Source organism: Chamaea fasciata, unplaced genomic scaffold (genome assembly GCF_029207755.1).
Source record: "Chamaea fasciata isolate MVZ Bird 193981 ecotype frontalis unplaced genomic scaffold, bChaFas1.0.hap1 SCAF_5, whole genome shotgun sequence".
In the NCBI taxonomy this organism is placed as follows: Eukaryota; Metazoa; Chordata; class Aves; order Passeriformes; family Sylviidae; genus Chamaea; species Chamaea fasciata.
In genome coordinates, this window is record NW_027094090.1 from 57,630,412 (window position 1) to 57,644,237 (window position 13,826).

At 40.3% G+C, this 13,826-nt stretch overlaps 1 protein-coding gene across 1 annotated transcript; it reads right to left on the reverse strand.

Moving 5' to 3' along the window:
• Positions 1-3,872: 3,872 nt before the first annotated feature.
• On the reverse strand, positions 3,873-10,078 carry STMP1 (short transmembrane mitochondrial protein 1). The gene is made up of 3 exons (XM_066183840.1): positions 9,978-10,078; positions 6,875-6,928; positions 3,873-4,338 (listed from the first exon to the last, which is right to left on the reverse strand). Exons 1-3 carry the CDS (start codon positions 9,990-9,992, stop codon positions 4,258-4,260), a joined length of 150 nt encoding a protein of 49 aa, XP_066039937.1. The 5' UTR covers positions 9,993-10,078; the 3' UTR covers positions 3,873-4,257.
• Between the last annotated feature and the right edge of the window lie 3,748 nt (positions 10,079-13,826).

Sequence of the window (13,826 nt, forward strand, 5' to 3'; positions counted from 1 at the left end):
AGCCTTAAAAACAAAAATTCTGCTTTCAGCTCAGCATTTATCCTAGGAGTAGAACTTCATTAACTAATAGAAGTATAATATTTTATGTTTTTATATTACTTTTTACTAAAATCCTATTAGGGCTTCACATATGTACTTTTTTAATATACCTGATGTAAAATCTGAACAAGTTAACTGAAGCAAATTGAGGTGATTTATATTGAGCAATTACCCATTTCATAGCTGCTAGTATTTTATTTCTCAGGGAAAAGACAGAGCATGATAGCTGTAGGTAATACTTGTACATGGCTGTTCTAGTCTCTCTTGTTTGCAGAAAATTTGAATAATAGAATTTAAAACAGGCCCCTTTTTTTTTTTTTTTGTATGTTGATTGGTATCTTAGTTATTAGATTGCATCTTTGGGCCCAAAAAGTGCAGTGATCAGAGAAAGGTTCTAATCTGAGGAATTATTCTGTTGCAGAATCCATGTTTCCACATAGAAAACAAAAAGTGTGTTCCACTCCAGCATTTGGGCTTACAGCATTGGAAAGTTACAGTGTAGTTATGGTTTGAGTGAGTTTCAGTGATTTACAGGATTGGGGTATTCATTCTTTTTCCAAGTACATTAAAGACTAAAGCCAGAATTGACTCTGACAGGAGCACCTATTCTGAGGGCAACTTATGAAATTTATTTTCCAGAAAGTAAAACTTATCATCTGTGAATAATGCATGTTGCAGGTGAAAAAGCAAATAACCTGCAGAGTTATTTTATCTCACTACAAATTCAATAAAAATGACCTTGGTTTAGGACTTTGTAAAATTAATGTTAACATATACCACCAAGAAGCCTAACAAACAAAACTACATCTCTCTTTTTTGTTCTTTTGAGGCAAAAATAAAAACTGTACAGGAGACTTTCCTCTGGGTTTTAGCAGCAACTTACAGACTGATGTCCACCTAATGTCCAAAATAATTCTGCATTCCATATAGAATATTGGTATTTTTACATTTGAATATCAATGCACAACCTTGTTTCTACAAACACAGATATAATCCAGGCTTATGAAAGTAACACATTGTTAATTTCCAAAATTCCAGTTTCTTGCTTTGCAATGTTTTTGTTTCACCAGGGATGGGGCAAACATCACTGGGTAGAGGGCTGTGGTTCTGGGATGTAAAACCACAGAATACTCATGTGTTCTGTGAGGTGCATCCACTGACTTTATTTGGGTTCTGATGCCCAGCAAGCTAATAATTAGCTTTGCTATCTGTCATTTTATTTTGGTTATTAACCCTTGACTGTTTAATAGCAGAAGAGCCTTAGGGCAGTTATTTTCCAACATGGGATAACACCCTCAATCCACAGTCAATATCTTAGAAGTCTGTTAGTTGCTCATATATTCCTTTCCTCCCATTTTACCTTGAACCTTCAGCTCCAGGGCAAGTCTCAAAAGAACCAATACATGAACACAACTGTTTTCAGCAAAGGAAGGAAGTCTGCTATTTTAGCTGGCAATATTAGCTATCCACATAGGTATTTGAGATGGACAGAATTCACAGAGCCCACGTTAACTGGGAAACTTGCTCCTAGATTAACTTCTTGGAGCATCCATCTTTTGTGCCCTGCATCCAAAGCACTCTGAGTGGGTATCAGCATGTAAGTTGCTGCTAAAATCCAGAGGGAAGTCTCCTGTTCATTTCTTTTTATTTTTGCCTCAAAAGAACAAAAAAGAGAGATGTAGTTGTGTTTGCTAGACTTCTTGGTGGTACATGTTAACATTATTTTACAAATTCCTAAACCAAGATCCTTTTTATTGGATTTGTAGTGAGATAAAATAACTGCATCAAGCAGTCACTATCTGTGCTCACCATCTAGCCTCTGAAAGGTAAGGTTAAATTTTAGCATCACCTTGGATAACCTCAGCCTAGGTAAAAGGTGTTATACAGTAGTTGCAAAGTCCACATCAGCTGTGTTATGATGTTATCCAAATTTACAGCTTACTATGTGGGAGGAAAAAACCCAGATTGAGCCAAAATGGAAAGTGCTGCAAACAGTGTGAAACACCTCAGAAATCCTGTCTTCAGTATTAATGAGCATATATTGTTTCTACAACATTACAGCTGCAGCTTTTCACTTCCTAATATGATAGGAAAAAAGAAATCCTAACATCTGTTTGGAATGCTCAGCTGAAAGAGTCAGCTTCAAAAACACTTCTAGAGTAACTGGCCTGTTTGGCAACAAATACAGAGATCTGGAACATTATTTCACTTCTCATCCCCACGTAAAGAAAGGGAAGAAGAATATAAAGTATGTTTGAGGAAAGAAATAATCCAATTTTAGACACTAATATCATTTTATATGGTGATGAAAGGAAAATGAATGGGTTAGAGACAATATTTTTCAATGCTCAAGAACAGGAAAGGGAGGGGAGGGAGAAGAAGTTGGGGGAACCTAAGTTCATCATGTTCCTGAAAGCATCAAAACAGCTGTGCAGTGCTATCACTATGGAAATGTTTCTGGGCATGGAAGAAAACTCCTTCAGTCAGGTCTGAAGTCTGTGAAGCAAGAACATACAGTACTAACTCAGTAAAAGCTAAACATCATTAATTTGACTTCAGCTGGGAACTCCCTTTACCAAGCACTTTGTGGGTGTCTTCCACACATGCTGCCACCACAAGGTTTCTGATAATCTTCTATTAGGTGGTGCAACCATTCCTCCCTTTTGGAGTTTCATGGAGTGTTTACTGTAGGGAAAATTGGTTGTATCGCTACTAAGATTGCCTGACTTGAGCTACCTTTTAAACTTGGCAAGTCACCCTTTGCAAAGACTGAAAGCTTTATGTCAGCTACACATTTCAGGGCAGAGGTGAAAGGAAGGATTTAAAATTAAAGGTGAAATATTCCTTATATATATTTATAGTGCTTAAGAAGGAGAATCTTCGCATGAGGAATAGTTTCCTCTGTTTCAGGAATGCATTGTGGAAGAACTTTGTCCCCACCAAACTTGGGCAAAGAATGCAAGTATTTGGTGTATGGGACTCTGCAAATGTGTCCCTACTGATCCAGTGTGAACTCCTGAACTAGGAGTCCACTCAGATAAATCCAAATTAAAGGCTTTGGTGTAGAGGGTGAAAATTACAACGGGTACATGAGTTCTATATTTAAAGCTTTGATGCTATGTTAATACCAAACAGCACAGTTCACTGACAAAGCAAGACAATTAGTGCTCAGAGCTTGGGTTCTTTTCCTTCTGAGTGTCTCTAGACCTGTCTAATGCACTAAACACCCATTAGAGATCAAAGCACATCTTCTGATTTAGTCTCTTTTGAGAGGAACACAGACCATGTGCTCTACAGTTTTCCTATGATGAGAATGAAAACATAGTGAAAAGACAAACCACTTTGAAGGCACAATCCTCATCCTAATTAAAACAATAATGGAGAAGCACTCTAGGTATGCTTTAATCTAGAGCCTGAACAAATGGAGGTCATTCTGTGCTTGTCTGCAGCAGTCCATTACCAAGAATCCTCAATAAAAGCAAGAACATCTTCCTGGCACTTTTCTTTGTTCTTCACATCCTGCAAAAGACTGTCAAGGAGACTCTGTCATTCAGGCCATGTTACAGAGTTGATAGAACTCTTCCATTTTAAGGGAAAATAATTATTTGAGAGATCCTTGAATTAATAAAACTGACATCTACTCAAATCATTGCAACTTTTTTTTCAGAATTTACAACAGGAGTTTTTCAGAATTATGGTTTCAAGCAGAAGACAAGAGTTCTACAATAGGATGTGTGTTTTCTCACACACCAGGGGTTTTAATGGCTGCTTTTTTTGTTTTGCTTGTGTGTGTGGAGTACCACCACTCACAACAAATGACAAGAAACACTAAGTTACTTCTTGATGCATTTAATTTCTTTTGTGCTGTTCTAAGAGCTAGGGTATTATCAAGTGTGAGGTACACATTGGAACAAGACCAAAAGCACTCCAGTTGGATCAGGTAAAAACAGATTACAAAATATTAGGAAAAAAGAAATACTGAAAAATACAGATGATATCATCCAGTCAGGCATCAGTTGCAAATCCAAATTCTGAAACCCTTGAAAATCAGTCCCAGGAAAAGTTCACAGCCGCCCTTTCAAAAGAAGGATATTCCAGTTCTGGAAGACTAAGAGTGGAGGAACCTCCCATGCCAACCCTCTACTTGACCTTTGCTGCCTGAAAGGTAAATTGCATCCTTGGTGTACACAGAGTTGACCTGGGGAACACATTGCTCCTTCAGGACTTGTCATTAGGAGGTTTCTTCTTGGCTTCCACATCCTTCTTAAAATCTTCCAGCTTCTTTGCAATGTTAGGAATCTTTAAAGACAAAAACAAACAATCAAACCCCACACAACAAGAAATCCTGGGCTACTACGTGAGTTTCATCAAGAAAGACAATACCATACATGCAGCACGAAATTCAATAAAGTTTAAACTGTTTTTAAAAGATATTTCCAGTATCTGTTACCTTGCACAGAGATTAAATCTAGGCAGTATCAGGCAAACAGCAGGTGAGAGCCCCTCACAGGAGGCTTCACGAAATACTTAGATTATTAAGGCTATAAGTCAGCCAGTGGTGATGGGAACAGGAGGAAGGAAAAAAAGATCACTTTACAGGAAATTTAGCATGACCAGCCCGGCTTCCTGACTGAGAGAAGACAAACTGCCAACAATAAGCAGATTCAAACACTGATGCAAAGGCTTTCAAGGGGGAAATTAGATTGCACTATAACCCAAGAGAAAAGAGATGTTCAAGAGCATCAAATATGTTCACAAGAAATTTCTTAAGAAATATTTCTCCTGGTTCATCTGGTGGGAAACAAAATTCTTCACTGGGGAATTCTACTGTATTGCAAATTGGCACCCTTTTGAAGTTTCACACTTGAATGAAAATTCAATTTACTGCTTGTGAGTTTCAAAACTTCAGCTTTCTCTTACAAATAAAAGAATTTTGATAAAGCAATCCAACAGTAAATTTTGATAACTTGAAATGGGAAAAAAAACCTGAAGCTCTTAATAGCACAGATTATGACTAGCTAAAACTGGAAAGTGATAATGTATGATTTTAGAAACTAACTGATTCAAACGAAATTGAAGAAAATTTTCCACTCTTAGCTATGGAAAAAAAAAATCCTGGGTTTTTACTTCATAGATAACCTGACCACCAAGCAGCAGTTAATCCAAACAGGATGCCATTCCCTTATTGATTGGTCTGAGGCTCACAGAACTGGTAACATAAATTCCTCTTACCTTCCTTTTCAGAATTAAGCTCTCTTTGAACAAATGAAATTAAAGAGACCAGCCTGTAATAACACGCCTGACATTTAAACTAAACCAAAAAAACTCCACCGTCAGCAGAACCCTCCATGTACTTACTACTAAACACTGTGTGTACAGCTGCAGAATTAGTACCTCATTATAACAAGCTTATATTAAATGTCATCTCAATCCAATCATCTTCAGCACCAGCAATAAAATTGCTGTGTCCATCCTGCAAGTCAGTGTTGGATTTCCAGGGAACCACTTCCAGCAAATCAAAAGCTTGAGTCCCCCTCTTGTGGCAATACTTTATCAGTGCTGCCAGGAAAGCACCATACAATGATTGTAATACATATCGATACATCCAAATATATTCTCATGACTGCATTTTTGTAACACTATAAAACATTGCACAGAAACACCAGCCTTTCCTTAAGTCCTTTTCCTGGAGAGGCTGACAGGAAAAATCACCAAAGTTTGTGCAGAAACAAAGAGCTAAATGTGAGATTTTTTTTTTTTTTTTTAAGTGAGATGACTTCAATAATAAGCCAGCAAGACATCAATACTGAAGATGAGAAGAAAGCAAAACATAAATGTCACCAAAGCCTCAACAACTTTTTATTAAGGCTAATACAGATTGCATAAGAATTTTAAAAAATTTATATGTTAAATGTTCTTAACTCCTCTAGCCAGAAAGTAAAGTGGCACTGCTCTTACAAGGGATTCTGCTGATTTGGCAGAAATTAAAAGCATGTTTTGAAGGCTCAGCTTGAAATCTTCTTCCTCTGCCCTTTCACATTGAAAACCCTGTCAACTGAGAGCTAAAAAAAAAAAAAAAAAAAAAAGCTCTCTTTCTTTTCTCACTGTGAGAAAAGAAGGAGAGAAAGATTGCAGGTCAATACACTTTTTGAAGTAGGAGAAAGTATTGCATTTTCCAAAAAAGCTGGTAAAATTTATTTTTATTATAGGTCCAGAAGAAAGACATTTCATGTGCTCTGAAGATTTTTTTTAACAGTTACACTGAGTGGAGAACCCTGTAAGAAGACAGGATATCCAAGATAGGAAACCAGTATTTTAATGCTGTTAAAACCCATGAGCATCTGAAAAACCTTTTCTGTTTCTCCTGTCTCTGCCTCTAGATGGCTGAGCTCTAGGACTGAACAGAAGTTTAGGTTTAAGTACTACGCTCCCACAGAGAAGATGATGTTTTGGTTACTTTTTTTTTTGTTGTTGTTTTTGCAATTAAGGTTGGAAAAGACCTACAAGATCACAGAATCTGACCTTTGAGCAATCATCGCTTTGTCAACTCGACCACAGCACTAAGTGCCATGTCCAGTTATTCCCTGAACACCTCCAGGAGTGGTGACTCCAGCACTTCCCTGTGCAGCCCATTCCAATGCCTGACACTCTTGCAGTGAGGTAATTTCCCCTGAAGAAGTCTGAGTTCTCCTGGAACTAAAGTCAGCATGATCTGCATTCTGTTTAAATAATATAAACCATGAAAACAAAGACTGATTCCATTCTAATTGAGAGAAAATAGCTGTACATTTTCAGTTCAGAACAAGTTTACCTCTGAGAATAGCAGGATACTCACATCATAGTTCTGAGCCAGATACATCCCAACCACGTTGCCAAGAGTAAAACCAAGCTAAAAGGAACAAAGGGAGAAGAGTTAACATCCTTCCATCAAAAGCTTATTGGCTAAAATAAAGAAAAAGGGATACTGCAAGGTATTTAATGAGTTTCAACTCCACTCCTACCTAATTTCCCATCTTTCATCCAGAAGGATGCAACTTTACCCATCTTCTGTACCAGAAACACCTTGCCATCATTTCCAAAACACCAGAGTTTTGTTATTCAATCCACATCCTCAAGACTGTTTGGATCAAGCTGTGTTCATCCTTGTGAGGTTCCCTACACACCCACAAAGGCAGTAACTCCTAGAAAAATGGGGGAGACTGCAGGAGGAACCTACATATCACAGAGCTCTTGGTCCATGCTGGGAAGGCCCAAAGCAACACCTCCCTAGAACAATGCTCAGTTGTTGTTGGAAAGGGACATACATGTCTTAGTATGAAGTAAAAAAACCAAAACAACTTCACAACATGAACTTAAACTGATGTAAACCGGCTGCTTCTCTTCTGCAGCAACAGCTGTGCATCTTCCAGACAAACCCTTCTGACCCCAAGAGATTAGTTCTCAGCCAAATCCACTCTGATCTAGGGGCTTCTCCAAGGCAGTACAGTTGGTTGGAAGCTGGGCACAACCTCTTTTGACAACTGTGCAAACTTATAGTTGATGAAGGGTGTTCATAAAAATGCACTCTGGCAGCAGAGCAAGAGCACAGATTCTGGCCCAAACCCTGTTTGCCAGCTGAGGAAAATCCTCAAGCATAAGAACCCTTCTGGAGTGAAAGAAACTCTTCTCATTCAGCAACTTCTCAATATTCTACATTTTTTTATTTTTGCTGTTACACTTCAAAATAAGTTTGCCCTATATCATGAAAGTTATTTAACTACTTTGAAAGGGGACACTTCTAATATTGTGCTTTCATTCATTGTTAGTAGACAAATCAGTCCTTGTGACAGTTGAGGCCAGTTCTATTAAAAAAAAAATTGTTATTGCTCATGGTTACTACTGTCAAAATAAGACTATATGAAGAAAAATAAAACCACTGTCCACAAAATAACTTTGCCATCACTTACTAACCAGACATCTTTTCCAGGCCCAAACTGGCACAGAGCACAGCTCATCTTTCCTGTGATTCAGACTCCCTAAGCAGCACTGGTGAAAATCTATCTATAGAAAACTAAAATTGGATGAGAGCTGTCATATGAACTCTGACTGCAAGTTACTTCAGTATTTTCTTAAACAGATTTTTGGTCTTATTCCTTGTTTATCATCATTTTTAAGCGTCAAAAATTTAAGAATTATTCTTGTGTGTACTGCCTTGATTAGCATATGGTCTTGCAGTGTCAATTACCAGCTAAGCAGGTACAACAAATAATGCACTGATGAAAACCAGCCCGGCAATTTCTCTTCATTTAGAGCATCAATTTAAGCAGAGGAGAATTTCCTGTATCTTTAGCAGTGTCTGGGAAGCCACCTGGAAACACAAACCAGATCCCTGTTTACTAGCAGTGTTCTAGGCTTTTACCCTAGAACCTCTCCAACATGTGTCATATTCTGTTGTGAAACAACCCTTAGTCAGCAGAGATAGACCTGAGATCAGTACTCCCCTAAAGTGTACTCCTTTATTAGGAAGTCCAGCACTGCATCCCCCCAGTTACATTTATTTTTAGAGCTGACAATTCAAGCAGTGGGGGAAAAAACATCACTACTTAAGACTTCAATTATATGGAAAGTAAAACACAGAGCCAATGAAAATGTGCATATTCACTAAAAACAACAGGACTGATGAGGGTGCAGGGTCTTCCAATTTCCAGCATTTCAAGATGCATTGTAAACAAATGGCTTTTTAAAAGCTTAACTCTGGATTGCAAAAACACAAGGTTTGTGAGATTATTCCTTTATCTCTCTGCTACAGCCCTAACCAGTCAGAGCAAGTCCAATCTCCACCCAAGCAGGGAAGAAACCCAGAACTAGTATATCTTTTGTCTAACTCTCATGCACTAATGAGAAGTTATAAAGTATTTTTATCTGGCAACAACAAAATAGCAGAAAGCAGTGGAGCTGATAAACACAGAAACTTTGAGAGAGGCTAACCATATTTAGCCCTACTGAAGGTTTCTACTGGAGTGCAGGGGGGATTATAAACAGATACAGAAATGACTGAGGCTTTTCATACATGGTATTATGAAGCTGGGATGAGAAACAGACCTGATTTATTCATTATATATAATATTATTTATATATTATTATATAAAACAAGCAAGACTCTCCCACCTTACAACAGGCCATCACTTCTAGCTCGGTATCAACATCTGCTATGAAACTTATTAGCCAGCTGAATTATCTTGCCCCAACGAAAGACAAAGTCTAATATTCAGTCTAATAATTCTGCTGCTCTTCGGGGCAGTAATGAAACGCGATCCCTCGCATTAATTTCCGTATATAAAAATCCACATCTCAAGCGATACACTTTTAAGGGTGTACAAAACGGCAAGGGCTGACGCCCTGCTCTCACTAAAGGACAGCGGTATTTATGCTTACACAAAGAAATCTGAGCAGCAAGGGGAACATCACCGTGAGCAAGCAGAATCTCCAAGGCCAACTGAGAGCACGACTCGGAGGAAAAACAAGCCGTGGAACTCCATTTTCGGAGCGGTTTTAAGGCACCGCTGTGCGAGAACGAGGGGGGAAGGAGCGGGAGAAGGGAGAAGGGAAGCCGCCCAAAGATGAGGCGCTGCCGGGGATCCAACCCCGGGCGCTGACAGAGCCCGCGGGGTGGCCGGACACGGACACGGGGACACGGCGGGGCCGGACACGGACACGGGGACACGGCGGGGCCGGACACGGACACGGGGACACGGCGGGGCCGGACACGGACACGGGGACACGGCGGGGCCAGACACGGACACGGGGCCACTGGGGGGCTGGACACGGACATGGGGCTGCGGGGTGGCCGGACACGAACACGGGCCCGCGGGGTGACCGGACACCGCGCCCTTCCTCCCTCGGCCTGGCAGCGGCCCCGCCACCCCGCCGCGCCACGGCCTCAGAGCCCGGAGCCTTACCAAGAACTGCAGCATGGCGCCCGCTGCCCGCGCTGCCGCCCCGCCCCACAGCCGGGGATGTCAGGCGGGCGGCGGCTGCTCCCTTCCGGGCCCGCCCTCGCCGCCGCGGCCGGGGGAAGGCTCCGGGCGGAGGGGCGCCGCCGGCCCCGCTCCCGGCCGCTCCTCAGGGCCTGCGCGGCGATGCCCGGCCGTGGTTGTTACTTGTTTTGGGCTTGTTTTCTTGTTGGTTCTTTTTTTTGGGTTGCGTGAGTACTTGCTCTTTGTGAATCACTTTGGGTTCAGCTTCTTTTAATGCCCACACTTAATTCATTGAGATTTGGGCGGTAAATGTCAGTTAGGAAGATTTCTCCTGCTGCAAGTCACTAAGAGATCGCAGGCTTTATCGCAATTTATTTAAAAACTCTTCCCCCCCCCCCCCCCAAATTTGCCGACAAAAAATAAAGCCCAGCAAACAAACAAACAAAAAAACCCACAACAACAACAAGAGATATGTCTGGTTTTGAACTATTGGGACACTCTGCCCTGAAAGCAAGTTAACTCACAGTTAGTTTCAGTTCTCAGAAAGCTCAAATGCTCCATGTAATAGAAAACATGCAGCTTCTGCCTTTAATGGGGAAGGTGCCTTGGTGAAGCAAAGAAGTATCTCCTATCCAATTCTGAAAAAACAAACAAACAAACAAAAAACCACCCAGAAGGATACTAAGTAACAAAGAGGTTAAGATACTGCCTTTTTTTTTGTTCTGGTGATAACCCTAGTAAGGATCCGGAGTTGAGACCACTTTCTCCTGAGCTTCAGGGTGTCCCAAAGCTGCCGCGTCGTTCTTCCCTCCCTGAGCGAGAGCTGCCACCTGGCAATGACACAGAGGTTTGAACGGATGTGGCACAAGGGCCAGGGCTGGGCTTCCTTGTCCTCTGGAATGACTGACTCTTCCAGGGGTCTCACAAGTGAGCTTCGTTCCAGAAAGAAGAACAGATGAGCTGCTAATAGCTGTTTTCCTAATGTTGAAGCCTTCTCCATGTGTGCGGGATCAGAGTACTGAGATAATATTAGGCTCCAGCCGGAGCACATGTCAGAAACCAGATGGGGCAAACAAGGCTTTTGGTAGTTAAAATGCTTCCACAGTATCATCCCAGGGAGATAAGGTTCATTAAAAATGTTGTTATTATGCTTAGGCTATAATAAATACAACATGTGTTAGGCAGTCTTGGCTCAACATTTCTCTACACAGTTCTTTTCCTACATGCCGTGAATTTCCTCTGTGACATTTAGCGGACTGCCAATTTTTATTTTTTTTTCCTTTAAAGTAAAACTTTTCCATTTGCATAAGCCAATGCTGAATCATTTTGGGTCAAAGGCTGTAGAGGGTGGGTGCTGTGGATGGCCTACATTAGTGGAAGGAAGAACTCAGTCTGGTAGTTATAAATGCAACTATTATGCTTTTATATAAATATGGGGGAGAAGCTAAACCAAAAAAAAAATAAAACCAAAAAAACAACCCAAACCTACTTCTTTTTTTGCTGCTAGGGAAGACTTTCTCAGTGTTATCTACTGCACTCTGACGTTCTGCAAGTACATTCAAGCCCCTGAGGCGTGTAGAAACTTGTTTCTCAGGAAGTACTGGCTACTCAACATTTTTCTCAATTGCTAAATCATATTTGAAGATGCATTCGTGTTGGTTTAATATTGTTTTTATAGTGCTTGTGCAGTGTATGTGTACTCCACTCTATGGAAAGTGAGAATACCTTTTTTTAAAGGATAACATTTAATTTGCCCTGCTTTTACAATAAGTTTGCTGAGTTATGAACATACTAGGACAGGGATGTTTTATATGTTAGGCCCAGTAGAAAAAGGAGGGTGTTCTCTCTGATATTGTGAGAATTGCTAACAAAGAAGAGTTTATATTCTGATATCCCCACGACTCTATGTGCCCGGACAAAATTTGCCCCACCATGAGAGAAATGGCTGGCATTGCTGCAGGGCCACTGTCTATAATACTAGCATTTATAATTAAAAGTTATGAAGATCAGAGGATATCTTTAATGACTGGAAGAGAGCAAATATCAGACATATCTATAAGAAGGGCTCCAAAGAAGGCCCAGGAAACTAAAGACACATTAGTGTTTCTTCAACCCCTCGGACAATGATGGATCAACTCCTCCTAGAAACCATTACAACCCAAGTGAAGCAGGTGATTTTACTGTACAGCCAGTAAACATGTTGTTGTCAGATCTGAAAGCAGCACAAATAAAATATTTGATGTGAAAACTTGTGATAAGTGTGTTGCAAATATTTGAGAGTTTATTTGAATAAAGCAATAGTATTGATTTAGCCATCATGAGGATGTAAGCAAAGCAAGGTTAGTAAGGAGGAATAGTATTTTGGCATTCTAACCAGTATCCTAAGAAGAAATTGTGAGTTTACCATAGAAGCCCTTTCTCAGAACTGAAAATTATTTAAGTCACAAGATATAAAAACTAATTTTAAAAAGTATTCTTCTTGTACTTTCACAATAAATAATATACAACTTTGAATGTGAGTCCTCAGGGTACATATGTTTAACTGTCTTTTTAATACCACTCTTCATTTCTCGTGTGTAGCTGGAAAGGGAAGTGGAAATCATACTTCCTTCAGCTAGAAATTTTGTGAAAGAAACACCAGATGGAGCCAGAAAACCACCTGGTAAATTTCTGTGAAAGTTTTGTTATGTTAAATCTGTACATTTTTGTTTTAGTTCTGCCCAATTTTTTTTTGCTTTGCTTTAGTAAAGTATCTTGTATGATCTGTGATGTGGTTTCAAGGTTTCTGAAAAGTTGTAGCTATCCAGGACTTTTTTTGTCTTGCTATGGAGACATGCACTATTATAGTACACAATAGATACAGAATGTATTATGCACTTGACATGTACTGAACAATTGTAATTGTAATAAGAATTGAACAATATGCAATAATATTGTAATAATATGTAACAATATGTAATAAGAAATCAGAACTGCAGTGCAGTCAGCTTGTCAAAAATTTAGTAGAAGTTAAGACCTTTCAATATAACAAGTGTAATTGTCTACCTCAAAAAAAAAAAATAGGTGTCCTTTCATCTCAAATCCTTCCTGGTGGAGGTGCACTTTATTGTTAATTAAATTTTTTGTAAACATCTTTTCCATAGTAACTTCCAGTGCCTTCCATCTTCTCTTTGTGGCTGTATTCCAAAGGCCCTCTGGAGTTTTCAGATCCATAGCCTACTACAGTTCAGACAGAAAAACAGAAGCCATCCCTGACCTCACCATGTGAGTCAAATTTTTAAGGCCAAATTTTCAAACACAGTTATGACTAGAAGAGGTAGTTAGTTTATGGTGGTTTGTATTGTCCCTCTCAAAGTCAATTTTGACACAGAGCACTCTGGGAGCCAAAGCTGATTCTGTGCACTGGAGTCTGCCTGGCTTTGTGTGAATGCTTTGTCAGAGGCAGAGTGAACCTGCCCTTCGTGCCAGCCCTCAGCCAACCTGCAGTGTGTGCCCCCCTCTGCTGCCCTGGAGGAAACAATCCTCAGCACCTGCTGGAACAGGGAGATGTCAGGCAGTACTGGGCCCAGAGTGCACTCCAGTGCACTCCCTTCTAAAAGTGCTCCACAGCAGAAAGAGGAAACTCTAGAGCATGAGGAACGTGAGTCCCAGGAGAACCAGAAGAGATAAACCTACAGAAGGTCTCTAAACAGCAGGTAGCACGAATCATAAGCTGGAGTTGAGGGGTCTGTCACACTCCCAGGGCGACACAACAATGCAGGACCCTGGCCTCACTCCAGTGAAGATTGTTTCTGCATTTCCAAGAAAATGAAAAAGTGGCCCTTATTCTCA